The sequence below is a fragment of the Narcine bancroftii genome, chromosome 2 (genome assembly GCF_036971445.1).
Source record: "Narcine bancroftii isolate sNarBan1 chromosome 2, sNarBan1.hap1, whole genome shotgun sequence".
NCBI lineage: Eukaryota > Metazoa > Chordata > Chondrichthyes > Torpediniformes > Narcinidae > Narcine > Narcine bancroftii.
Genome location: NC_091470.1, coordinates 156,755,609 through 156,783,095, shown reverse-complemented (window position 1 = coordinate 156,783,095; position 27,487 = coordinate 156,755,609). Strand labels below are relative to the sequence as shown.

The 27,487-nt window shown below is 39.9% G+C and overlaps 1 protein-coding gene across 4 annotated transcripts; it reads left to right on the top strand.

Annotated features, from left to right (window-relative positions):
* Positions 1 to 756: 756 nt before the first annotated feature.
* On the top strand, positions 757 to 27,487 carry ube2j2 (ubiquitin-conjugating enzyme E2, J2 (UBC6 homolog, yeast)). 4 transcript variants are annotated; one of them, XM_069918777.1, is made up of 9 exons: positions 2,249 to 2,337; positions 7,963 to 8,090; positions 12,838 to 12,915; positions 16,474 to 16,604; positions 19,574 to 19,614; positions 20,360 to 20,462; positions 22,544 to 22,682; positions 24,430 to 24,510; positions 25,621 to 27,487. In XM_069918777.1, the coding sequence occupies exons 4-9, from the start codon at positions 16,474 to 16,476 to the stop codon at positions 25,897 to 25,899; spliced, it is 774 nt and encodes a 257-aa protein (XP_069774878.1). In that variant the 5' UTR covers positions 2,249 to 2,337; positions 7,963 to 8,090; positions 12,838 to 12,915; the 3' UTR covers positions 25,900 to 27,487. The 4 variants fall into 4 exon arrangements, with proteins under 4 accessions (XP_069774879.1, XP_069774877.1, XP_069774876.1 ...); XM_069918776.1 differs by lacking the exon at positions 7,963 to 8,090 and having other exon boundaries at positions 2,248 to 2,337; XM_069918778.1 differs by lacking the exons at positions 2,249 to 2,337; positions 7,963 to 8,090; positions 12,838 to 12,915 and adding an exon at positions 757 to 1,023.

Sequence of the window (27,487 nt, the reverse complement as noted above, 5' to 3'; positions counted from 1 at the left end):
GGGGCCATATTGCCTGTGTTGAAAATGGTTGATTTGCATTGTTCTTCCAATGGGCTGAGGTGGACATAACATAAAGTTTTGAATTGCCTTGTGTGTTGTAAAGTATTATGATTCCAAACAGGTTACTGGAATTTGTAGTAACTTGTGAGTTGACAAAAAATTATGCATTCCAAAACATCTGAACCCTCTTCCCTCAGCTACACCTGCCACTGAATTTGTTTTCTTTCCCTCTCTCCTGCCACATTTGGACAAGTAAATGAGCAGGAAAGTTTTTTGCGAATCTAGGCGAAACAGAAAATGGGACTAGCTTGGGTAGGCAACTTAGCTGACATGGACAAGTTGGGCCAAAGAGCCTGTTTCCTGCTGTATAACTGACCTCACTAAGTGGCTGTTTATGTTTCCTCTCACTCCCATGTCCGTTCTTTCATCACCTGCACATGTACACTTGCTGCAATGTCTACCTCAGCTACTTCTTACTGCTGCTTAGCATTTACTGTCCATTGCCTTCTCATCTCTCATTCTTGTATCTTCCCATTGCAATGCTTTTCCCCCACCCATCAATAAGAACTGCACTGATTTGCTTTCTTTATGTCACCAGCAGGCCAAGGGTGCCCAACAGCAAAATGTCTGCCTGTGCATTAGGCTATGTCACAGACACGAATTGTTTTGAAATTTAGACAGCATGGTAACAAGCCCTTCTGGCCTACGAGCCCATGCTGCCCAATTCACCTACAACTCCTGTACATTTTGAAGGGTGGGAGGAACAACCACACTTCATGACAATTAATTCTGATTCTGAAACCGTAGCACCTAGAAGAACCCATGCAGACACGGGGAGAATGTATAAACTTACAGACAGCGGCAGGTTCAAACCCAGGTCACTGGTGTTGTAAAAGCGTTTGCACTAACCGCTATATTAACCGTGCTGCCCTTGTCAGGGTTAACATAGATTTGTCATAGAAAAGCCTTCAGGGACTCGTCAAAGATGACTATGGACGCTCCTGACTGGGATTCAAAGCTGAGGTTAGCATCTGGTTATTTGAGCTCTGTACATATTTTTTAAAAATAGTTAAGCTTTTTAAAAGTTTTGAAATAAAAGTTCAGTGGTAGATATGCATTAACTCCATGTCATCGGGTGACAAAGATGTGCAACTTTGCCCCATAGCAATCTTTTAGTGTGGAGCTTGTCTGAAGAATTAATGGGAAACTGTAGATTCTGTGTGATACTGCCATCCACTGAATCAAAGTCACCCCCAACCTCAAGTAGTTCTCTATCACGTGCAAGTGATGCTGACCTCTCACTGTAGATACATTTGAGTACGCAAGAGAACTCACAATGAACAGCTGCAGAACAAAGGTTCAGTCCCAACATAGCCCTGCTGTACAGCATGCTCTCTGACTAGCTTTTCCAGTGCGACCCTGGAAAACATGCCACTAATCAAATCTCAGACAGTGAAAGCAGATGTTGATGAATTGTGGAACTTGTTACCACAGATGGCAGTGGAAATTAGGTTGACAGAGATTGACAGGTATTTGATTAGTCAGGGCATCAAGGGTTACGGGAAGAAGACTGGGGAGTGGAGCTGACTGATAAGGCAGATGGACTTCTGCTCTTGTATCTTGTGATGAAATTTAGTGTACCAGCTTGAACTGGCCATCTGGGGGAAGAGAGCTTCTGAAGAGGAGGAGACCTCCAACCTGGCACAAAGCATAGTTGTCAGCAATAACCCCTGCCCTCTGATTCATTTCTGCAAATTGGCTATGTACAGCAGACAACTTCAAGCACTGGGACAATATCAATGCAGGTTCCACAGATAAAATCTGAGTTCAGGATTGAAAGTGGGTCTGGAACTCACTGCACCACTGAGCCCTCATTATTCCATTGATCTGATAGGCAAAGATCAAGAAACAACAAGAGTGCCAAAGCAGGTGCAACTAAAGTGTGATCAAGAATATGCTGAAACAAGATTCAAAACTGAAGAAGAGCATCCAAACAGAAGTGTTTCTGTTGTATGTGGTGTCATATATGTACTCTGACAACAAATCTGACCTGGGAACCGTCGACAGGGGGTGCCGGCGGCCGCGGAGCCGGAAGTATTTATGTGGTGCACCTGCCCCCTGTGCGACCGCGGAGCCGGAAGTATTTATGTGGTGCACCAGTCCCCTATGCGGCCGCCATATTAGCCGCTTCTGGTTACTGCAGTCTTGGTTCAGTCCGGTCATTTGGGTTTGGGGGGGGTGGGGGGGGGGGAAAAGGAGTGTCGAAAAAATTCCAGTGGGACCGCGGTTCGGCTGCTCGACCAGGATCCGGATCGGAAGGACGGGTTTCATGTCGAGGTAAAGGCCGCAGCAGAACGGGGCCCAGGGTGTTTGCTGCGGCTCTCGGCCCGGCCTGGCTTTGAGCCTGGGCTTCGGGGGAGGGAGGGAGAGGAGGCCGCTTCCCCTGTGGGCTGAGAGTGGGGCAGGTCACCAGGAAGCGAGCCAAGTTACCCGCCCACTGCCCTGACACTGGTTCATTAGTGTCACACTTGCTCTATTTCTATAACTGCGCCAGGTCCAACATCGGTATCGGGTATCGGGTCCTTGGATGTTGAATGTGATTCAGTGTGGTGAACAGGATGGCAGTGATTGGATTAGCATTTCCTGCTGCTCATTTTACACCTCAAGGTGCTATTTTACTCTCAGCAACACTGCATCAATGTTTAACAAGGGTTTGTCTTTGGGGTGGGTGGGGAGGAATGGTTGCTCTTTTCGACAGTGTGTTTATATTTTAGACTAACAATACCTGCTATGAATTCCCTCACCTATCCCAAATACCCCAAAGCTTGGTGTTCATAAGTGAACTCATTTTTGATTCATGCATGTTACAAGTAGTAAATGGATTGAGGAGCTTGTTCAAAGATTGGGACCATAATCCTAGCACAAATCCTGTGGTAGACCAGGTAGTCGTGATACTTGAGATTTTCTGTATTGAAGAATGTAGTGATGTGCCTTTTGATTGGTAACTCTGATGTCCTCCATCATGATGTGCTTTGAGAGGTTGGTCATGGCTCACATTGACTCCAGCCTTCCAGCACCCTTTGACTGTTCTGGTTGAATACTGCTGAAACAAGTCCACAGCAGGTGCAATTTCCCTGTCCCAACACAAAGCCCTGAAATACCTGGACAACAAGGACACCAGCTCTCTAACTATTTATCAATTGGTACTCACTTTCAATAGCACCAAACTCCTCCCCAAGCTATGTGGCTTCGTTCTCAGCATGCTTATCTGCAATTGGATCTGTGACCTTCTATTCCACAAGCTGCAATATATGAAGATTGATGCCAGCACCTCCTCTGATCAACGTCAGTACTGGCATATCACAAGACTTTGTACTCTGTCCTCTTCTATACTCCTTGTACACTCATGAGAGTATGCCCAAACATAGCTCCAAAACAACAACCTCTCTCAAAGTTAACAAGGCTAAAGAGCTGGTCAATAGACTTCTGGAAGAGGGTTGGTATTCACTCCCTGATCCATGGTAATATTGCGGAGATGGATATTGTAGACAGCTTTCATCTTCTGGAGCAAACATCTCCAATAACATTGATTCAAAGGCCAAGAAAGCTTCCCAATGCCTCTACTTCCCAGTAGCCTGAGGAAATTGGACATGTCACTTGCATCCCCTGGCAACTTGTATGGGTGCACCACTGAAAGCATTTTGTCAGGATGCGTAACTGGTATGGGAGCTGCTTCACTCAAGACCAGAATCTGCATAGGGTTTTGAATGTGGCTCAGGTCATCGTGCATATCAGCCCTCCCTTTCATCAACTCCATCTATAACTCCTGTTTTGTCTTTGGAAAAGCAGCTGAAATATCAAGGGACTTATCCCACCTCAACCATACTCTCTTCACCCCACTTCTATAAGAAAGATGTGTGCTCACTCCACCAAATTCAAAGACAATTATCATTATCAGATCCCTGAATTAACCCAAATTGGTAAAATTGTTTGCTTTCTGATCTCTCTGTAACTCTAATGTTTGTATGGTCTTGCCTGTTGTCCTAAGTATTAGATATCTGCTTGCAAAATGACCTATATCATTGCATTTATTAAATTTAAATTTTTAAAAACTTATTACATTTTAAATTTAGATATGCAGCACGGTAGCAAGTTCCTTTCAGTACATGAGCCCGTGCTACCCAAATACATCCTATTGACCAACATCCTGGAACCTTTTTTAATGGTGGGAGAAAACCAAAGTACTTGGAAGAAACCCACGCAGAAAGTATGAATTCCTTGCAGACAGCGCGGGACTCAAACTCCGGTGACTGGTTCTGTAATAACCTTGCACTAGCCTTCCCACCCCATGTTAATGTGACAATAAACTTGAAATCAAAACATGGGAGTGAAACCTCTGATGCTTTCTTGTCAGATACTTCTGAATCCATCTGCAGGCTAACCATACTTCTGTCAGGTCAACATCCCCAGCACTGAGGGGGCCCCAATTGCATTAAGTTGGCTTCATAGGATTGTTCACAGGTTCAACAGCATACTTTTAAAATGAACCCTTTCATGGCAACAGGTTAGGAAAATCCAGCAGTGTCACTGGTATCCCTCTCCAATGATGTGGATGCAGTCCTGATCTCCAGTACTGCCTTTGTTTTCCCTGGGGCCAGGTCGGTTTCCTCAGTGTGCTCTGGCTTCTGCTCACATTCCACAAACTGGTAGGATTTATTGACCATTGAATTCTCAATGGTGTGTGAGAGGTAGTGTGTATGTCAGTGTATCAGATGGTATCGGAACCTTAAAAAGTCACCTCAAAACCAGGCATCATCTTGAACATCAAGTATAAAATCCGAACCTTATTATCCTGTGGTTTAGTGTCCCCATGGCAAAGGAGAACAACATAAAATGTGCATATAACTTCTACAGACCTACCACTAAATATTTTTCTACTGAAACTTCTTATATTAAAACAATAAAAATGTATTATAAACCTGTTTAAAATACCTTAAAGTAACAACACAGCAAATGAAGCTAATAGCATACACTAGTTGCCATTTGCAACAGCGGACGAACAGTGAGGTTTCAGCACTTCCCTGCCTGGTCCATCCACCCAATCTGACTGCCATGGGCTCTGTACAGGCTTAAAGCGGGCTGTTAAAGGAGCTGATGGTGGTTTATTTTAAAATAATAAAATGTAAACCTTTATGTGTAATTAGCTTTTAAAATATTGTAATAGCAGCACTCCATGGTCAGTGGGATGGTTGGTAAGTACCAGACTTGGGTAGTCATACATTGAGTATAGTTCAAAACCTACATTTTATGGGAATTGAATTATACACCAGCCATCTTGTATGGCGACATGTACAGTAATACAGTGTGATAATGTGGGGAGACAAAAAAACAGGATTAATGTGATTAGAAGAAATGGGTGCTTGATTGTTGGTTTGGTCGATGTTTCTGTGCAACCTGACTATTTCCAGATAGACTGGAAAAGTCTTGAAAATGTGCAATAAGACCAACTGCTGGAACCCCCTTGCCCACGACTTCGCCAAGCAGAGGAGAATCATTCGTGCTAGTGATGAATGCATGGGGAGCACACAAAAGCAGTGTAAATGACAATGGATGCAGCACTGGAGGGAATATGGAAGAGGGAAGTTTTTGGGTCTCACATTGGTATCATTGAATAACAAGTTGCCCTTGATATTGAGGAACCTGTAATGAAGAAGAGGAAGCTATTTGATGTGCACTTAATGCTGTGAATTCAGAAACAATATACCTCAAGGTGGTCAGTGCTCAGTGCCAGGTGATTTAGGACAAGTGACAGAATTTTCAGTGGACGATATTTTGTCCTGATGACAAACTGATTTAAATAAGGTGGAATTTATTTAATGGTACAAAAGTGAGGTTGGTGGAATAAGAGTGAAACATCAGTTTGAATAAAAGATTAGCTTATTCTTGTAACCAGTATTTTGTCTGTTTTTTTTTTTCTCCCCCTTCCCCTCCACCCCCCCCCACCCCCCCAACCCTGATTACTCCAGATTAAATCAATGTTTCTTGCTTTATGTCATCTCTTTATCGGGAAGCTCATTATCTACCCCCCTATTTTTCTCATTTTGTTTACTTCTATCAGATTCTCTCCTCTGCTCCAAGATAAACAAACCCAGTCTATCATATGAAAGGAAAAGTAAAACATGAAAGTCTGCCGACACTAGTTGAAGTAAAAACAAAGCTGAAGAAACTCAGCAGGTCAAACAGTGTATTTTATAGCAAAGATAAAAAATACTTGTGTCTGTTTATGGCCTCATGTACCATCCCACCAAGATCACCTGTAAATTGGAGGAACACCACCTGATTTTCTGTCTGGGCACTCTCTAGCCGAATGGCATGAACGTTGACTTTTCCGGTTCCTGCGAATCTGCTCTCCTTTCCCCGTTAGCTCTTCACTCCTTTTCCTCTCTATTCACCTAGCCTCCTCTTGCTTGCTGCTGTCTCCTCCCTCCCTTCTCCACCTTTTACCTCTTGCTTTTGCGACCAGGCCTCACCCCTTACCCTTACCTGCTGACATTTGATTCTTCCTCGAGCCTAAAACATTGATTATGTATTTTTATCTTTGCTATATAAAGGGCACAGTTTGATGTGGTGAGTTTCTCCAGCATTGTGTTTTTACTACCAGTCTTACATACTGAAACCTTCCATCGCAGTAACGTCCTGCTAAGTCTCCTCTGCACCCATTGTGTGGTGGAAATACTCCAGCTACAGCCTACCAATTGTATAAAATTCTGCCATGACCTCTGTCCAGGGTAATGAAGCCAAGCAGCCTATAGGCTACCTTCACCACCTTGTCTATCTGTGCTGCCACCCTTTTAGTCTATGAACTGGTGCCTTCTGTTCCTCATCAGGGCCTTTCTATTCATGACACGTGTCCTACACTTGTTGAACCTTTTAAAAGAATCACCTTACATTTATTGGTATTAAATTCCAACTGGCAGTTCTCCTTCCAACTTGCACTATCTGTAACCTGATATTATTCTCTTCATTGTCAGCAACATTTCAAATTTTCATCTTGTCTGAAAATTTGTTAATTGTGTCCTATATTTGTTTCCAAATGATGATAAATATGAGAAATTGAAGAGTTCCAGCAGTAGTCCTTGCACACAACTGCTCACAAAAGTAACCCTTCATCATCGTCCTCTCTCCTTTTACCAACTTTGGATCCAATTTACCTACTTGCCTTTGATTTCAGGGGCTCTTACTTTTTGAACCATCCATCCCCGTGTGATCTTGTCAAAGATTTTAGTAAAATTTGCATCAACAATTGCCCTGCCTCATTGAATGTATTTTGTTACTTCAAAAAAAAAACACAGATCAAATACCTTGGGATACTGTCTTTTGCCAACATCGCTGCAGTAACTGAGCCTTTCTGAGGATGGATTATTTCATTACCTCAGAATTTTTTCTTTATAATTTTCTTATATTAGTTTTGCAGGTCTGTAATTAATGACTTCTCCCTGCTGTCCTGTCCCCCTTGAACAGCTGGTCCTGAACATCAAGGATGTGAAAATCTAAATCCCTTGCCTTCTATCCCAGCTTAGAATACATTTTATCAAGCTCTGGGAATTTATTCACTATTGTATCAAAGCATCTAATGTATCTTCCCTTTTGTAATGTAAACATGCTCTAATACAGTGGTTCTTACTTTTTTCTTTCCACTTGCATCCCATCTGAAGTAATCCCTTATTAACCACAGAGCACCTACATGCCGTATTTGAGACCTACACATATTCTCCAACTTTACACACATTTCTTCCTAACAGGTTATACTCATTCCGTGGTTATCCTCCTGTTCTTAATATTACTTAAAATACCTTGGAATTTTCTTTAGCTTTGTCTGCTAATAATATTTCATGATAGATTTCAGATTTGTTGTCAGAGTACTACATACATGACATCACACAGTCACATTTTTTTTCCTAGGGGTGAGGCAGAATTACCACTTATTGGTAGTGCAAAGAAAAAAATACTACTCAATGTACACATGTAAACAAATAAAGAAATGTAAACAAACTGCAATACAGAGAGAAAAAAATCATTAAAGTGCAAAGGTAAGAGTCCTTAAATGAGCCCCTGATTGAGATTGTTGATGTGAATGGAGATGGGGTAGAACCAGGTGGTGCGAGTCTTGTGGCACCTATACCTTTTTCCTGATGGTAGCAGTGAGAACAGAGCATGTGTTGGGTGGTGTGGTTCCTTGATTGCTGCTGCTCTCCAACAGCAGCATTCACTGTAGATGTTCTTAATGCTGGGGAGGGTTTTGCCTGTGCACAGAGTTTCCTGAAGCAACAGGTAGATGGTACAAACAATGGTACCATACTATTCTTTCCTTGTACTGGGAAATAAGCCCAGCTTGACGGAGAAAATTTTCGGATCAATGATCAAAATCCACATCTGAAGCAATTTGTATGGGGAGGCCAGCAGCTTAGAATTTGGAGCAGGCAAGCTCCTTTAAAGATCAAGAATAAAGATGGAAAGGTGCAGGAGCCTTGAATTATGAGCCTTGGATTATAAAACCTAAGAGATGCCATGAAATATTCTTGGCAAGTAGGATTAAGGAGAGCAAAGGGGTCAGTCAAGTTCAATGTTCAGATTTATTGTCAGAATTGCATGCAACCCTGAGAGTATTTTTCCCGCAGGGCCAAGCAGAATTTCTGCTTTCCGGTAGTGCAGAAAAGTATCAAGAATACATGCATGTACATGCAATTGGGCACGTGCGAAAGTGAATACGTTTTGGGAAGAACTAAATCAGAAATAAAATAAAATCACAATGAACAACATACCCAAAAATCCAGTGATCTTTCTTTTAAGTAACATAAGAAGTAAAGAATTAGGCTTCAAATTGGATAAAGTGCAAAAAAGACTCATTATGATAGCCTTAGCAGTAGCAAAAAAATGTATAATGTCAACTTGGAAAATGGAAGAGAGCCTGAGAATTCAGCAATGGGACATGGAAATGAATAAATGTATTCCATTAGAAAAAAAACCAAAATTTAAAAAATAAAGTCACATTGTTTGAACAAATTTGGGAACCAGATATGGAATATAACAGAGAGAGTTTGCCTCGGACCTTCACCCCCTAAAATGATAAGAAGACAAAAACGATTAGATTTAGTGTGTAAAAGTGGATGACACATTTTTCTTGTTTGCTTTTCCTTTGTGTGAAGACATTGTTTTATGGTTTTATTGTATATGTTGAATATTTATTGGTTTTGGAGAAGGGGGGAGGGAAGAAGGGAGAAAATGCCACTGTGTATATTTAATGAGAAACGTTTGTACGTATCTTGGTTGATATGGTTCACAGTGTGAAAAATTTTAAAAATTATTTTTTAAAAAATACATGCATGTACAAAAGAAAGAAATGTAAACAAAGAAAAATGCAAACAAACTGCACAATGCAGAATAAATATTCAATAATAAATAATGTGCAAAGTAAGTGTCCTTAAATGAGTCTCTGATTGAGTTTGCTATTTAGGAGTCTTGAAAAAAAGGGAATTTGTGCATAGAGCCAGAGGAAATGGGAAGGATCCCTAATGAATAGTATTCACCAAAGAGAATGACATGAATAATGGTGAGATCTGGAAGTGATATTCTAGGGGATGTCGACCTTAAGAAGGTGGTGGTTATGGGTCTCTTGAAAAATGTTATGGTGGATATGTCCCCAGGGTCTAATGGTTTTATTAAAGTGGCAAAGTAGGAGATGACTGGGCCGTTGACAGATATCTTCTAGCAATAGGTAAAATCCTAGAAGACTGGAGAATAGGCAATATTGTTCCATTAAGAAGGATCATCCAGGCAGTTATAGGTTGTTGAGCCTTGCACCAGTGGTAAGGGAATTATTGGAGAAGATTCTTTGGATTTGCTTGCATATAGATTAGTTTTGAACTAGGAAGTATAGTCAGTATGGCTTTGTATGGGGAGGCCTTGTTTGAAGAGATGTTGAAGATGATATTTGAGGGAAGGGCACTCGATGGTCTTCAGTAAAATGTTTGTCATGGTCCCTCATGAAAGATGATGCATGATGAATTGTAAGTTTGATAGAAATTTGGCTTAACCATACAAGACACAAGTGGAGCAAGTGTGTTTTTTCTGCCTATAACTAGTGTGTTCTGCTGGGGGTTCTGTAATATAAAGATTTGAATGAAGATCTAATTGGTCTGATTAGTAAGCTTGCAAACAACTTGAAAATGAGTTGTGGATCATGAGGAAGGTTATCAAAAAAAGTCTGAGGAAGCAAACAGTCCATTGGAGAAACTCGGCAGGTTGAGCAGCATCTGTGGAAGACAAATGAGGGTCAGGTTTTGGGCCGGAAACCTTCATCAAGATTTCTCAGTTGGCCATTCTTTGTCTTCCATTGATGCTGCTTGACTTGCTGAGATCCTCCAGCAAATTTCTGCTCTAAACTTAAAGTTAAGTGAGCAAATAGAATAAATATTTGGTTGGAAGCACATTTAAAACAAACACATCAAAAACCAGTTCAATGAAAAATAGTCCAACTGCATGTTGTTAGGGCTAGTTCGAGAAAGAAAATCCACAAAATGAAGAAAGGATGGATTAGGATGTTGAAATAATGCAGAAAAGGTTAGAAGAGCAAGACATTGAGGCTGTTATAAGTATACCCGAGTAAAAGAACAGCAAGAATATAAAATGGTCAAGTTTAGATTTGCAGGATTAAATTATACTGTAGTTGGTGTCAGGTTTTTAAGAAATGCTAATGTGAATGTAGCTATACCACAGAATGACATAGGAGCAGAAATGGGCTATTCAGCCCATCTAGTATGCCCCACCATTTAATCATGAGCTGATCCATTTCCCATTCAGCCCCACTGTCTTGCCTTCTTCCCAAAGCCTTTGAGGCCCAGGCTAATCATTCTGCCTTAAATACATCCAATGCCCTGGCCTCTACAACGGCCTGTGGCAGAAAATGCCACAGATTTACCACCCTCTAACTGAAAGAATTCCTGCACATCTCTGTTCGAAGCAAAGGCCCTTTAATCCTGAGTTGTGCCCTCTTGTCCTAGACTCTCCCAGCATGGGTAACAATCTTTCTATATCTACTCTGCCAACACTATTTAACATTTTAAATGTTTCATTGAGATCCTCTTCATTTTCCTACATATCAACAAATGCAGGCCCTCATAAGATAACTCTTTCATTCCTGGAATCATCCTAGTGAACCTCCTTAGCATTATCTTTTCTTAAATGTGGAGTCCAAAACTGCTCACAATGCACCATGAGGTCTTGCCAGTGCCTTATAAAGCCTCAACATCACATCCCTGCTCTTTTCTTTTGCTCTTGAAATGAATGCCAGCTTTGCATTTGCTGCCTTCACCACCATCTTAACATGCTGGTTGAAACAGATCTCAACAGGTTTACTTTCAGACTATCCTGCACCAGGATTCCCAAGTCTCCTTACATCTGGGAATTTTCAATTTTCTTCCATTTAAAAAAAATATTCTGCCCTTTGGTTTTCTACCAAAGTACAATGCCGAACACTATCTGACATTATATCTCATTTGCCACTTCTCTTATTCTAAGTTCTTCTGCAGCCTCAGTGTTTCCTTTACACTACCTGGTCCTCCACCTACCTTTGTATTATCTGCAAATGAGGCCACAAAGCTATTCATTCCACAATCCGAATCATTAATCTACAGTACAACATAAAAAAATAGTGCCCCCAATACCAGCCCCTGTGGAACACCCCTAGCAACTGGCAGCCAATCAGAATATGATCCCTGTATACTGACTCTCTGCTTCCTGCTATTCCCAATGCTCTAAACTTTCCTGTTATACCATAGGCTTTTGTTAAGTAGCCTCATGTGCAGCACCTTGTCAAAGGCCTTCTGAAAATCCAAATATACAACATCCACTGCAACTCCCTTATCCAGCCTTCTTTTCACTTACTCACAGCAAGATTTTCCCTTGAGGAACCCATAACATCAGCCTTTACAATAATTTCCAACATATTCCCATCCACTGAAGTCAGGCTAACCAGCCTATAATTTTCTTTCTGCTGCCTCACCCCCTTCTTGAATAATGAATGGGGTGACATATGTGATTTTTTTTTCCCCCCTATCTCCAGGACTATGCAGAATCTATTGATTCCTAAAAGATCATGACCAATGCCCCCACAATCTCTACTGCAGCTTCTTTCAGGACCTGAGGGTGCAATCAATCTGGTGTGGGAGACTTATTCACCCTGAAACATTTCAGCTGTGTGAGCACCTTCTCCTTTGAAATAGTAACTGCTCTCACTTCCCTTCCCTGATACCCTTTGACGTCTGGTACACTGCTAATGTCTTCCACAGTGCAGACTGAAGCAAAATACTCATTTAGTTCCTCTGCCATCTCCTTGTCTCCCATTGTTATTTTTCCAGTATCATTTCCTAGTGGTCCTAGGACCTATGCCTCTCTTTTATTCTTTGTAAACTTGAAGAAGCTTTTTGTATCCACTGACATTATTTGGTAGACTACTTTCACACTTTTCTCTCCTTTTGAAATTTTAATGACTTTTAAAAAATCTTCCCAATCCTCTGTCTTCCCACTCATTTTTGCTTCCTAGTATGCCCTCCTTTGATTTCACATGACTATGACGTTCCAAGTTAGCTATAGTTGTGACATTTTTCCATTTATTTATCTTGCAACTTCCCCATTTTTTTGCCTTGAGGTAACTGCAGAAAGGATGTTAGTGAACTTGAACGTGGGAAAAATTGTATAAATGCCCGCTCTTTAGGCTACTGAAAGAAATTGGAGAGACGATAGCTGAGGTTCTGACCATAATTTTTCAATCTTCCTTAGATATTCAAATTATACCATTGGATTGAAGAGTAGCCATTGTAAGATCCGTGTGAAAGAAGGGAGAGGAGGATAAACCAGGTAATTTTCATTGTCAGCTGTGGAAAATTAATGAACATTTAAAAATGTGAGTTATTTTAGAGCAGATAGAATATATTTGATGAGAATGTAGTACATGTAATAACATTGGGAAAATGTTTGATTGCAGATGTCTATGGATTTTAATAGGTTTTTTTCTATAAGTCTTGCAGGATTCAGCATTTTGCAAAAGTGTAGAGGACTGATGAGGAAAAAAGGAATGGTGTTAGGTTATGCTTGGGTTTTAATTGCTGTATCTAGCGGTAGGTTCTTGGTTCAATTTTTGTTGTATGTAGAGAAAATACCGAAATTTAATGTCTCAAGAATGGTAAGGAACTATCAAAAAATGTTTTGGGGAGTCCTAGCATATAGATAGTCCTCGACTTATGATTTTTCCAAGTTACGATGGTTTGAATCCATACTGTACTTTGAATTTTGGCTGGGCTATGATGTTCATTGTCTCCTGACAGTGCTATATCTGTCCCCACATTGATCCCACTATCCTGCTCTCTCCCAATGGTCCCGTGTTGGTCCCCATCCTGATCCCTCTGCCCTCTCCCAACAGCTCTGTGTCAGTCCCCACACTGATCCCACTGCCATTTTTCCTACTTACATTTTTTTTAATTTACAATGGGAGTGCTGGAACGTAACCGCATCATAAGTTGAGGACTACCTGTACTGGAGTGGCAAGATCTAAAGAGCAGAGAATGAAGGAACCAGAGATGTCATGAGAAACCCCTTTGTTTTCTTACCCAGTGAGGATGGGCATTTTAGGTAGATTTATTGTGATGTTCAAATGGGAATCTTTCAGGACTGTAAAGAGAGGGCACCTTAGGACAAATATAGCTGGTTTGCACTTGCCTGGAACCATTGTGGACTTGATAAGCTAGGTAGTCTCTTTCTGTGCTGTAAGCTTTTTGTGATTATGTGCACAGCATGAACAGAATTTATAATGAAATATCACTGGACACAACATTTTTCAAAAGGTTTGCTTTCTGAAAAAAAATTGGGGATTATGAAAGACAGCTTCAAACTGAACACAAAGATAATTTCAGATTTGCTGTATCACGTAGGAAATTGGAGAAACATTAAATTAACATTTATTGAATTACATGTTTTATCATATTATGACTTCCGGATACCCCTGCACTGAGTTCTCAGGTTGACTGCACATGTTGCACAACAGGGTCACCAATGTGCGGTCACCAATTTTAAACAAAGTCGAGCTCATAGGCTTTCTTAACGTGCAGTCATGCTGTGTCTTTGAGCCTTAAGCACATCCCCACAACAAATGTAACAGAATATATTGCAGCTCTCGTGACATTGATAAGTCATTGAATCTTCCTGAAGACAGTAAATGCTATTGTGAAGTGCACTTACTATGGTATTGCCTGAAGAACGTGCATCAACATGTGGTCAATCTATACGCACTGCATCTATTTATGTGAGCAGCTTTTAAAGCCTGTCTGCATCTATCCTGACTAAGCATGCCCAGGCCTAGGATAACATTTGCATCGCACCTGAACTGAGTGCATACCTAGGCATGCTTGGACTGACCAAAAGAGCTGGCTTGGTGGTCAATGTACTAGTTGATTTAAAATATGACAGGAAATCAAAAAATAAGTTATATCTTAATAAAAAAGGTATGTGATAGGAAAATGTTGAGATGAATTTTGTAATCAGCAGCCCAAAATCCATAATTCATCCAAAAGTGTTCAGGAAGCAAACTCTTTGTGGTCCAGTATAATTAGTATAGAAATTGGACCATATAACCAATATTAAAATGTTTTGGGAAGAGGCCAATCATCATGAGTAATAGAAGCAAGTGTATATAATAGAAATATTCACAAGGAGCTTTCAATTTATCCACATTTATAAAATTCATATTCATAATTTTGAAGATTGTATTGGTTCTCCAGTTTCTTTGTTGTAATTTTTTTTCATAATTGATTGACTGGCTTGTAGAGTTCCGAGCTGCTCACGCCGACGCAGGAGATTTTTATGGCATTCTCATCGTTTCTGATATTTTATCCAATTTTATTTAATTAAATATGATGGCCCGAATGTTGTGATGAAATTTCATCTTGCGTTCCTGGACTAATAAAGTTATTGTTCATACTAAAGTTGGTATTCATTTGTTTTTTTCTCTCAAGACATACAGCACAAGCCCATGCCACCCAATTGACCTACAACCCCGATACGTTACGAACAGTGGGAGGAAACTGAAGCCCCTTTGCCACCTTGTATAACCATAACCATGTAACCATTTACGGAGCGGAAACAGGCCATGTTGGCCTTTCGAGTCCGCACCGGTTCACTGATTTTATGCGCGCTCTTCAGGCATTGGTTCCGGTAGATCTTCACTCAATAACGATGGGCGAATTCAATGCAGGTGGAATCATACGTAGAAAGGGTTGTAAAACGTGCAGTTCAATACTTCTGGGCACATTCAATACAGGGTCAACTAGTCCGAGAAATGTTTGTGAAACGCATCTTGATTGATTTTATCTATCAGTATCCAACCACCAGATGTCAAATTAACATGTCTGCAGTTCATCCTCCAGGCCCATTTATGCCAATGACAATACAGTTTATTGTCATTGTGTTGGTAGACTAGCTAATGAAACAACCAGACTGCAAAATAGACCTACGTACATAACGATTTAAAAAAAAACCCTATACAATTAAAACCACTATTCTAAAATGAATAGTAAAAAATTACTAATTATAAAATACAAGCACAGCACCACTTAGTGTCGTGAATTGTTGTTTAACATTGTCACTGCTTCATTTTTTTTTAAAAAAGCTCTTTTTAAGCCTAGTGGTGTATGAGCGAAGGCTCCTATAGCGTTTGCCCGATGGTAGGAGAGTAATTAGTTCATGATTAGGGTGTGTTGATCTTTAATAATATTTCTTACCCTGTCCAAACATCATCCCTATAGATAGATTCAATGGTAGGCAATTGCATTCCACCAATCCGTTGGGTGGTTTTCACTACCCACTGGGTGCCTTACAGTATCATTCCCGTACCACATCAAAATACTGTATGTCAGCACGCTCTCATCAATAGAAATGCAACTGTATTCTTGGGTAGAGGTGTAACTTCTTCATGCATCTCAAAAAATAAAGATGTTGTGCTTTTTTGATCAAAATTATTAAATTGAAGGACCAAGAGAAATCAGTAGAGGTTTGGACCCCAGGAATTTAAAGCTCTGTAAATGCTGCATCACAACTCCATTGATGTAAATCAGGATGTGAGTGTGGTTTATTGCACATCCAAAGTCCACCTTGATCTCCTTGGTGTTTTGGGTATTGAGTAACAAATTGTTCTCGGCACACCACAATGATAAGTGCTGAACCTCATCCAGGGGATGTTTCCTTGTCCCCTGTAATCAGGCCTACCACCATGATGTCACCTACGAACTTAAGAACTAAGTTTGTACTATACATAGGAATGCAGTCAGAGGTAAAGATGGAATATCAGATTTGTAACTGTTCTCATATTTTTAGTTAATTCTTGAATAATTTGATTAAAATGTTACCGATTTTGTCACAATACAGATGAGCAGTAACAGTAACAAGCGCGCTCCGACAACAGCAACACAGAGACTGAAACAAGACTATCTTCGAATAAAGAAAGACCCAGTGCCTTATATCTGTGCCGAACCTCTTCCATCTAATATTCTTGAATGGTGAGTTTACAGTGATACAAAAAAGATAATTAACGAGTTATATTTTGCACATCTGAAAGTTGCTTTGTATTCATGCAGAATGATTTTGAAGTCGTGCCCAATTTCAGCATTGAATTGATTGAATTGATTCATGGCTTTTCACCACCAATTTCATTATTGCTAACCTGTGAAGGACTATCAATTTGAAATGTATCTTTTATTTGCTTGAAAATATGGGACTTGTGTTTGGTTACAGTTAATTTAAAATATTTTTCCTGAATTAACTTTCTATACATTTTAATGCCTTGAACGTGTGCTAAAAGTGAACTCGCAGCAAAGCTGGAAAGTAAATTTCTTATAAGTTGTAGTCTGACATCGGGGAACATTTTTGTTTGGGGTGGGGGGGTGGAGGAGGGTGCAGTGAGAGGCAGGGTTGCCCACTGCTCTTTCAGTAGTGAAACAGGAACAGCACCAGGTGTGAGTTAACTAAAGCACTTCAGAAGTTTGATATATGGTTCCATTGTTTAGCTGCCTATTAAGTTTGTTAGTTGCACAGACTAACTAACTAATTTTGTTAGTTGGACGATCCAGAGAACTGCAAAGCAAATTTAACTCTTTTTGTGGTTCTTTTCAATTTGAACACTTAATTTTTCAGCATTTGATGGTTGCGTTGTTCTGTTAATAGTGCAGTTGGCATACATTCTCTATAGTACTGATGCCAATATAAATGGATTACTGTGTCACACTTTCACTTGCTTCATTGGAGATAACGTGTGAACATGGATTTCCTTAAATTGTAAACTTTTCTGGCAGCAATGGATCTAAAATCTAATTAGAAATCCTGAGCTTCCATGATGAAACAGGAATGGAACCAGAATAAGATTAAGGAAATGCTCTTATGAAACTTTTAGATGTCATTTTCATTTTATTTAAAACTGCAGTTCTAATTCCTTGTTTCCAGTGTTTGGTGATCTAGTTTGGCATTCCTGGGAATGCTGATAAATTAGTGAATTGCAGATGGATAAACCAGGGAATAGGAATACATTCAAGTCCCACCATGGCAGCCATCTGTTCACTAAAACTCACTTTAAATATTCACATTATATTTGCATGTTGTCTATACTAAATTCATCAGGTTAGGTTCAGATCCAAGAGCTTAACCACTAGACAATGAGGAGAGTCAGCACATCTTAAGCAGCAGAAGAATTATATTCCACTCCAATCAGTCATTTGTCCTTCTAGATAAAACTGTTGCAAATGGGTAGTCCTTCAAGTTTTGTATGGAAGCCCATACTGAGTTGACTGATTCAGGTTAAAGAACTTCATACAATGAAACTTTCCCAGCTGTAACCATGCAATTCGTAATTGGTGGCATCGAGACAATGTGGGGAAATTTTTCAAATATGTCCAATCAACAATTGTGGGTGTAATTGGGTGGCACGGGTTTAAATGGCCAGAATTGACTTCTACCTTGCTGTAATAACATTTTATAAATAATTAACACATTATCTTTGTGGCGTCATTTTCTAGTTTTCTGCTTGCAGGGCTCAGTTGGGGTTTTATTTCAGGCATTCATCTTAAATTCTCATTACGGGTGTAGTTCTAATATGGGCAAAGTGCAGAATTCCAAGGATGAGATGAGGTCAAATGCCTTTGACGCAACACTTGCATGTGTGGCATCAAAGAACCTATGAAAAGTAACCATTGGAGTCGCACTTCAAAATGAAAGGTGTTTGTTGTTTTGTAAACAACGGCTTTGCAGGAGTTTCTCAGGGCCACGCTTCTGTAAATTCCGTCCACTTTGCCACAAGATGTGATGCCACTAAAGAGGTTGTAGAGCAGGTTTCAGAATATTACAGGCAGGAGAATCCTAGATGTATGGGGAGGTGGACAATGATCTGGCTTTCTTTGAAATAGAAAACGGTCTGAGACATCCAGAATTTAAACTTCTATAATGAATAAATGTATGGATCCTAGTTTTGGACCTTTTAAACAATGGGAGTCATGAAAGTCTGAGGTTTACTGCATCTGAAAGGTTGGCTGTGGCAGAAACCTTTCCCACTTTTGAAAGATACACTGGATGAGCACTTGAACTAGAACCCATGAGATGATGGATTTTGAAGGGGGGGGGTTGGGGTAGGGATAACTTGAATAGTATCCAACTTTGACTGAGATGGTTGGATCGCACAAATGGCTTCTGATGTAAAATACCTCTTAAGTATTAATCAACCTTGTCTTGCAGTATGTCGGGAATTTGTAATTTTGAGGCCATTGCTTTTCTGGTATTCTGTTGACCATGTATATGTGCTATGTGCAATGTTTTAATTACATTTCTAGTAAAATGCAGCAACATTTCTGCAGTACAGATAAATATTAATTCGCGTATGATTAACCAACAAGATTAAAGTACATGTGTACATTGTGCACTAATGTGCACATAACCCAATGATGGTGTGTATTACTTGGCCTTTGTTTGCTGATCAACATTGGTCAGATCTGATCATCAGTAACTATTGGACCCCCCCCCCCCCCCGACCAATACTGGGCTATCTTGTTGCAATTTCGTGTAAATTCTGCACTTTTTGGTTTATAAAAAGCAGTGTGTTTCCAGAAATGTACAAGAACCCTTGACTTTTTTATAATCAGTAATGTGGGATTTTAATATGTTAAAGGAAGATATTTGTGGTCAGGCCTTTCAATTTTACACAAATGCAGGATATTTAAATGATGTTACATTATTGTTAGGCCCTGGAAGCTATTGGAATAAAAATACTGTCATTATCCTCCTTGAAATGTTTTTATTTAATTCCATGCATTTTTCTACTGACACTTTTGGATATTAAAATGTTGCTTCAAGTTGTAAAACATTTCCAATAACAAAAAAATACACAAGTTTTGGGAAGTGTTTGCTTGTTATATTAAGTTGGATATGGGTTTTTTTTATTCAGAATAGGAAATTATGGTTTTCTTAAGTTATCTTCTCTTGCTAGGCATTATGTGGTTCGAGGCCCTGAGAAAACACCGTATGACGGTATGTATTTGTATTCCTGTACCTATGGATAACTAGTAAATGCCAGGCGTATTAAGATGCTGTACACTTCTCAAATTCCTCTCATCTTCACTTTAGTTTCTCTGTTCCCGGCTTCTCCAGTTTAAATGTTATTGTTCCATTTCTCTACACTTGGAATTGTTCTGGTTCAATAATTAGATGCTGGCATTGGATGACTTGGATGTCAGGCTTCATTGTGAATGAAACTTTTAATAGTGTTTCATATGAAATGTTTCACGTGAATACAGGGTTGTGGATGGAGACCAGTGCTGTCAAACTTGTGTATTTTTTTAAAAATCCAGAAAATAGTAATTACTACTGATTTATAGATTGAGGATATTGATCTTGATGAGGATTTGAGGTTTAATATGTCGATTAGTGCTTCTATGGAATAGAATTCTTGAGAAGAAAGAATATTTCTGCACTTCTAGTGGAAGAAGTGAGATTTGCTTGTGATAAATGAGTTGTTTTCAAACATCATTCAGAAAATGTTTGATTTTTATTGCAACCATTGTTTCCAAACTAATTCGACAGCAAGAAATAAAAATATAAAAGAAAAGTTGCATTTCTCAGTCAACCAATGTTTTAGCAATATACTTTTTTTTTCCTGCTCTCCATTTTCCTTGATCAAATGGTGTATTTTTAAAAAAATCATTGCATACACTTCACTTTTGGAATGTGTAGATGCAGCAATCTAGTGATACGTTTGTTTCCTATTCAAATTTAGGTGGTCTTTATCATGGCAAGTTAGTGTTCCCCAGAGAATTTCCATTCAAACCACCTAGTATTTACATGATCACACCAAATGGAAGATTCAAATGTAATACACGGTAAGGAATTTGATTCAAGACTTAAGATTTTCATTAATTTTATAAAACTTTTAAAGCAACACAAGTTCTTTTCAACATACAATAAAGTAGTTCAGTGGTTTCTGTTGTCAGTTTTGTCCTTCCTTTCTCATTTTTACACTAAGGTAAATTAAACATGTATTCTAATAAAATTGAGTGTTTCTTGTTTCTTTGCCAATCCTAAAGAGGTTCTCAAAGCAGCAATGTTTCAAACTGAGTTTAAGGTTAAACTACAAGAAACTTCGTTATTGATGCTGGAATGTTTATATTTAAATTTTAGTGCATGTCTACACTATAAATTATATTTAAACAGGTTGTATTTCACAGACATACCCCCAAAAAAATCTTTAAAGTCATGTGCGAAAGATGAATGAACTTGTTTCGCCTGAGTGCTCAAAAGCAAATCAAATATAAAATGTATTTTAAAATATTGTTTCTTGTATTTGCTCAATTCTTTTGAAGTGCCCTTGAAATTTGTGCAAGAAAGTTGATGCATTGAGTTGCTATTTAAAAATTTGGATGAAGAAATTCTTTGTAGAACAAAAGTACTGTTGTATCCATTAAAGTGAAATCATTTATTTTCCTACATCTCATATTTTATAACTTCTCTCTAAAACCAGTGAACTGCTTTTAATTGAGAAAGAGCCTAATCTTATACCTAATCTTTCTAAATTTTGCAAAAGACTCTGACTGATCAAGGGATGTGGCTTTTTCTTCCTCTCATTTGTTTACTCAACCAGAAATTTGCATAGAAATGTCATCAACTGATAACTGTTAAAAGTACGGGTACACGATCCTTTATCCGGAACCCTTAGGGGACAGTGTATTCCGAATTTTGGAATTTTCCGCATTTCGGAAAGCCCACCCGAATTATGCTGCCATATCCATCCCCACCCCCTTCCAGTCGCCCGGCCGCCTCCCCCATCTGCTGGTCCTTCGGCCGCCTCCCCCATCTGCTGGTCCTTCGGCCGCCTCCCCCATCTGCTGGTCCTTCGGCCGCCTCCCCCAACTGCTGGTCCTTCGGCCGCCTCCCCCAACTGCTGGTCCTTCGGCCGCCTCCCCCAACTGCTGGTCCTTCGGCCGCCTCCCCCAACTGCTGGTCCTTCGGCCGCCTCCCCCAACTGCTGGTCCTTCGGCCGCCTCCCCCAACTGCTGGTCCTTCGGCCGCCTCCCCCAACTGCTGGTCCTTCGGCCGCCTCCCCCAACTGCTGGTCCTTCGGCCGCCTCCCCCAACTGCTGGTCCTTCGGCCGCCTCCCCCAACTGCTGGTCCTTCGGCCGCCTCCCCCAACTGCTGGTCCTTCGGCCGCCTCCCCCAACTGCTGGTCCTTCGGCCGCCTCCCCCAACTGCTGGTCCTTCGGCCGCCTCCCCCAACTGCTGGTCCTTCGGCCGCCTCCCCCAACTGCTGGTCCTTCGGCCGCCTCCCCCAACTGCTGGTCCTTCGGCCGCCTCCCCCAACTGCTGGTCCTTCGGCCGCCTCCCCCAACTGCTGGTCCTTCGGCCGCCTCCCCCAACTGCTGGTCCTTCGGCCGCCTCCCCCAACTGCTGGTCCTTCGGCCGCCTCCCCCAACTGCTGGTCCTTCGGCCGCCTCCCCCAACTGCTGGTCCTTCGGCCGCCTCCCCCAACTGCTGGTCCTTCGGCCGCCTCCCCCAACTGCTGGTCCTTCGGCCGCCTCCCCCAACTGCTGGTCCTTCGGCCGCCTCCCCCAACTGCTGGTCCTTCGGCCGCCTCCCCCAACTGCTGGTCCTTCGGCCGCCTCCCCCAACTGCTGGTCCTTCGGCCGCCTCCCCCAACTGCTGGTCCTTCGGCCGCCTCCCCCAACTGCTGGTCCTTCGGCCGCCTCCCCCCCCCCCCGGCGATCGGTCCCCACGACGGATTTTGGAGCTTTCCGGATAAAGGATCACGTAATGATTAAGAATACTGTACCAAAGGAATTATTATTTGATGAGTTGATGTATAAAGAATGAACTTCCCATTTATGAATTCATTGTGGGATAAGTGATTTCAAAATTGCTGAATCCATGTTGAAAAATAAATAATTGTTAGCAAACTTTTCCTTGCAGGTTATGTTTATCAATCACTGATTTCCATCCAGATACCTGGAACCCAGCCTGGTCTGTTTCCACAATCCTCACAGGTCTCCTTAGCTTCATGGTGGAGAAAGGCCCTACTTTGGGCAGTATTGAAACTTCGGAATATACAGTGAGTTCTTCTTGTTATAGCTTTAGAATGTTCTACAGAACAGAAATGGCTCCTTTAACCCAACTAGTCCACACTGATGAAGCTAGAAACATTTGTTCATTTTTTATATAAACTTTGAATTAAGTGTGGTGAATGTTCCAATTTTCTTTTTTATCAATTTCCATGTGACATTCCAAGTTGGGAAGCTAAGCTACCTTGCCTTATTTTTTTCTTTGTTTTTGGGTGATATTTCTCCTAAGCCAGGAAAAGGTTCCATTTAACTTGGTTCTCTTTCCTCGTCGATGACTAAAAGTAATGAGCAATTCTGGAGCTATGATAAACTATTTAATATTTTGAATTCAAACATTCAACTTTTCAACCACAAAAGCAGCATAAAATAAACATTCTGGACAGAGTGTGGGTGGGTCAATAAGTCTTCATTTTTTTTGCAGATCTCTGCAACGTTTGTTTCCGTTGACAATTGAGGATTTTTTTTATTAAGGTGGAATCACATCATGTTTATTCTGCACCTTCTTCAATTGGTGTTTGAAAATGTATGAGGCAGACTTTTGAAGACTCCAGTAATGTTTGAGATTGCCATTTGTCACTTAATTTAGGCTACCTCTAAAATATTATATCAACTAATTTGTTCAGTTACTAAGATATTAGAAAAGCAAGCTTATCTCAGCCTAAATCATCTACTTATTTTAATGGTCATTATGCTAATTTCTAAATCTAATTTTTTTTTAAAAAGGTTTAGAATGGTACATTTTTGTAGATGTTTTTGATTGCAGCTTGTTTTGCTCCAATTCATGTCATGTTTCAAAATCTATTAGCAAGATCATTTTCCAATCCATTCATTCAGCACAATACACTCTGGTATGAAACTTGAGCCATAGTATTCACAATGTTATCCAGGCTTCCTTTCATTGCATTTATTTTTTAAAGTTGTACTTAAGAAGGCAGTTTCCATTGGGTATTTTGATATGTGAATGTTTTATATAATGCTTGATGTGTGGTGACTTGCCTGCCAGGAAATCAAACTGGCTCGGGAAGTCTCGGGCAGCACCATGACATCACCTTCAGCTATGCATGGCGTGGGGGTGGCAGGGAGCCCGGGGTTTTAAAAAGTGTGTGGGTCCAACAGTAAGCTCCTGTTTTCTGTGTGAACTCAACTATGACTTTTCATTTTGCACCACTGTTCAGCAACCACAGATATAGATCAAACCACTAGGACAGTGGTTTTCAGACTTTGGTTCCACTCACATACCACCTTGAGTAATCCCAATGCCATAGGTGCTCTGTGATTAGTAAGGGATTGCTTAGACAGTAGGTGAATGCAAATAATATGTTTGAAAACCACTTTTAATCCTAATTGGCTCGTTATGTGCACAGTTTCATAACTCCAAAGGAAATGGGCGAAAGACAATTTTTCTCAAGCAAAATATTTCAGTCACAATTGGGTCTAGAGCAGTGATTCTCAACCTTCCCTTCCCACTCACATCCCACCTTAAGCCATCCTTTACTAATCACAGAGCACCGATGGCATAGGGAATACTTAAAGTGGGTTGGGTGTGAAAGAAAAGGTTGAGTACCACTGGTGAAGTGCATTCCAGAGGGGAGGTGAAATGCTACCATTTTGCTCCTTTTTTGAAAAGTCACTTGTGACCATGTCTCATGATAATGTCATTTAATTTGAAAAATCTTTAAAAACAATTCTTCCTGCAACTCGTAACTGATTCTTGAATTAATATTTTCTTCTTTCCAGAAAAGACAACTTGCTGCCCAAAGCAGCGCCTTTAATCTAAAGGATAAAGTGTTTTGTGAGCTCTTTCCAGATCTAGTGGAGGTAGGTGTTCATGGATATCTAAAATTAAAGCAATAAATGTATCATCAGTGTTGGAAGTTTTGTATATCAAATAAAAAATAAGCTAAGCAATTATGATATAGGGAAAATATCCTCTGCAAATGCTTAAATCCATTAGTTCACCATGGAAGCATTTTGTATCAATCATTAGGGGTTTTTTTTGAGTGGGGAAATTAAAATCAAAGTGTTGAATGGAGTTTATGCAAAAGAAAACTATGGAAATCACTTTAGGAAAATGTTATAAACTGTGCACTGCAATAAAATGAAGTATACGAACTAGAATGACCTCAACAGGATGGTGAGTATGACGTGAGTGGTAATAATGTGTTAGTGGACTCTACATATCAAATGTTCCGGTCATTTAGTTCAGGAAGATTACCACCTGGAGGGTGACCTAAAGACAGTTCTCCCATGCGGGAAATCAAGAGAATTGCCTTTCAGTGGTCTAGGAGTTTGTAGAGTAGGAATTCTCTTGTAATCAAGCCCATTAAGGTGGCTGTACAGTGGTTGACACAGATTGCAAGTATAAAGCGTTTACGATGTTCAACTTTGTGATAGGTTTAAAACATTGAAATTTTCAAATATTCTGGATGGGGAATTAGTTCAAGGTAGAACGAAGTTTGAGCATAAATTGCAATCAGCATTTGGTAATTGCTTTGTTATTGCTCCATGTTTGTTACATGCAAGAGTTTACATTAGGGTAAGGTGAAGTATGGTTGTTGAGAACTTTAGGTCAATATTTTTCTGGGATGAAAATATTTAAAATGAGATTAATTTAATTTAAAAAAAAAATTTAAACATACTGCATGGTAAAAGGCACTTTTGACCCACAAGCCCTATTGCATCTAATTGACCTGCTATGTTTTGAACAGCGGGAGGAAACCGGAGCACCCAGAGGAAACCCACAGGGAGAATGTACAAACTCATTATAGACAATGTGGAAATTGAAACCACGGTCCTGGTCGCTAGCACGATAACAACGTTCCGCTAACCCCAACGCTGAATGTGCCACATTAAAAGGACATAAGAAAAATAAAAATCTTGGTGGTTCCAAATAGATGTAATAATATGGCTTTATTCTTGTGTTTCCAGGAAATAAAAGAAAAGCAACGGGCACAAGAGGAACTCAGTAACAGAGCCCAGACTCTGCCTTTACCGGATGTTATCCCTGATGGTGAAATGCACCAAAATGGTATGCCACTACTCAATGGGCACGCAGTACTGCCAGCTGCCAACCACCAAGGCCTTCAACAGGCCAACCGAAACCATGGACTCCTGGGGGGAGCTTTAGCAAACTTGTTCGTCATTGTTGGTTTTGCAGCATTTGCCTACACAGTGAAATACGTGTTACGAAGCATAGCACAAGAATAAAGCTGGCTACGAGACCAAATAATTGCAAACTTGCAAGCAAATCTGACTCCTTTTGGGGAAACTTTGCAGAAGGGGAGAAAATAAGACTGCACTGGAGTAATGTAATTACCATTACATTGTACAAAATATGACCAACTAGAGCCTATGGTTTTCTTTCACATGAATGGATCAATGGAGCTAACAAGTAGTTCAAGAATATGCAGAAGGTTCAGATTTACTATGCAGGTCATGCATAACTTTACAATGGGTGACCAATATGCCTCTTAATTATGGGGATTCTGAAACTAGCATTATTTCTAAAAGGGGCATGTTTTGCAGCAACATTTCAGATTTTAATTGTTTCCTTCAATAATTAAAAATCTACCCCAGTGTAAATGACTTTTTAATGTATTTATATTGCTGTTGTATTTAGACTATACTGGAAGAATTTCTGGAATAATAAAATACAAAAAGTAAATGGTGAGCAAAATAAAACTGGGTGCAAAGTTGAATAAGCAATTTTAAAATTGTATTTGTTTTAGCAAATTGGGGAAAGGCGAGTGTGGTCGTCCAGTGTAAAATAAAGTGACATCCCAAGAGATCGAGACCTTGTGCACATTCCTTTAAGCAATTAGAAACATTTCCTCATTAAGTTTTATGGATAATCCTTGGCAAACCAGTTACAGAAATCAATTTTTTGTAATTGATTTCCTTAAAAATGCACACCTGTGTGGCTGGAAACAAAGCTATAATGGACATGGAAGATGGTTATGTTGTCCTTATTACAATATCTTTGAAATTTAGCAATATGATTTTCCAAACAATACAATCTACACAAAATTTTAATGGGCTTGATACTTCATGAGACAAATTTTTGCAATGTCTTACCCTGGTTTCATGGCATTGAGTGTTGAAATTGTAAATTTAGAATTTTAAATGTCATCTCTAGCAAGCAATAAATATGGAATTAGATTTTTTTTCACTTGGTTGAAAAATACAATGTAATTGTCAAGTAATTTCCAGGATATAGTTATACCTGTGCCATTCTGCTACAATGAGCAAGGTTTGCATAACTGCAGCAACTACATCAAAATAATTGCCAGTAAAATTTTCAGGTAATATTAATGATATCGTTGGTCTTTAGTGGCATTGGAAAGAGCCCAAAAATCTTCCAGAAGTCATAATTAATTTCCTGACAAGACTGGTGTAAGTGTAAAGTCCATGATTTTATTTTGAAACTATAGAGTAGAGAAATGTTTATCAAAATGTTTCTACAGTTCTCCCTTAATAATATGGATCATATATGTCATGTCTTTGGAAAGTGTTTCTTGGAAGCTGCACTGGAATTGAGAAAGCATTGGTGACTTTGTAGTTTGGAATTATTGAAATGGAACAATGGAAAAACAATGCAAGTTCACTAAACTGACAAACAAACAAGTTGTTACTTTGCAAGGCTTTGGCCTTATCCATAAGATTAGTAATGAATTTGTAGATTTTTTTTCCTTTTAAAGTAACAAACCTCTACATAAATAATAATCTAGAAACCATTCATGAGCCTTGCCAGTAAAGATCTATTTTGAATTTCAATAAAAACAAGTTGACTTCAGTA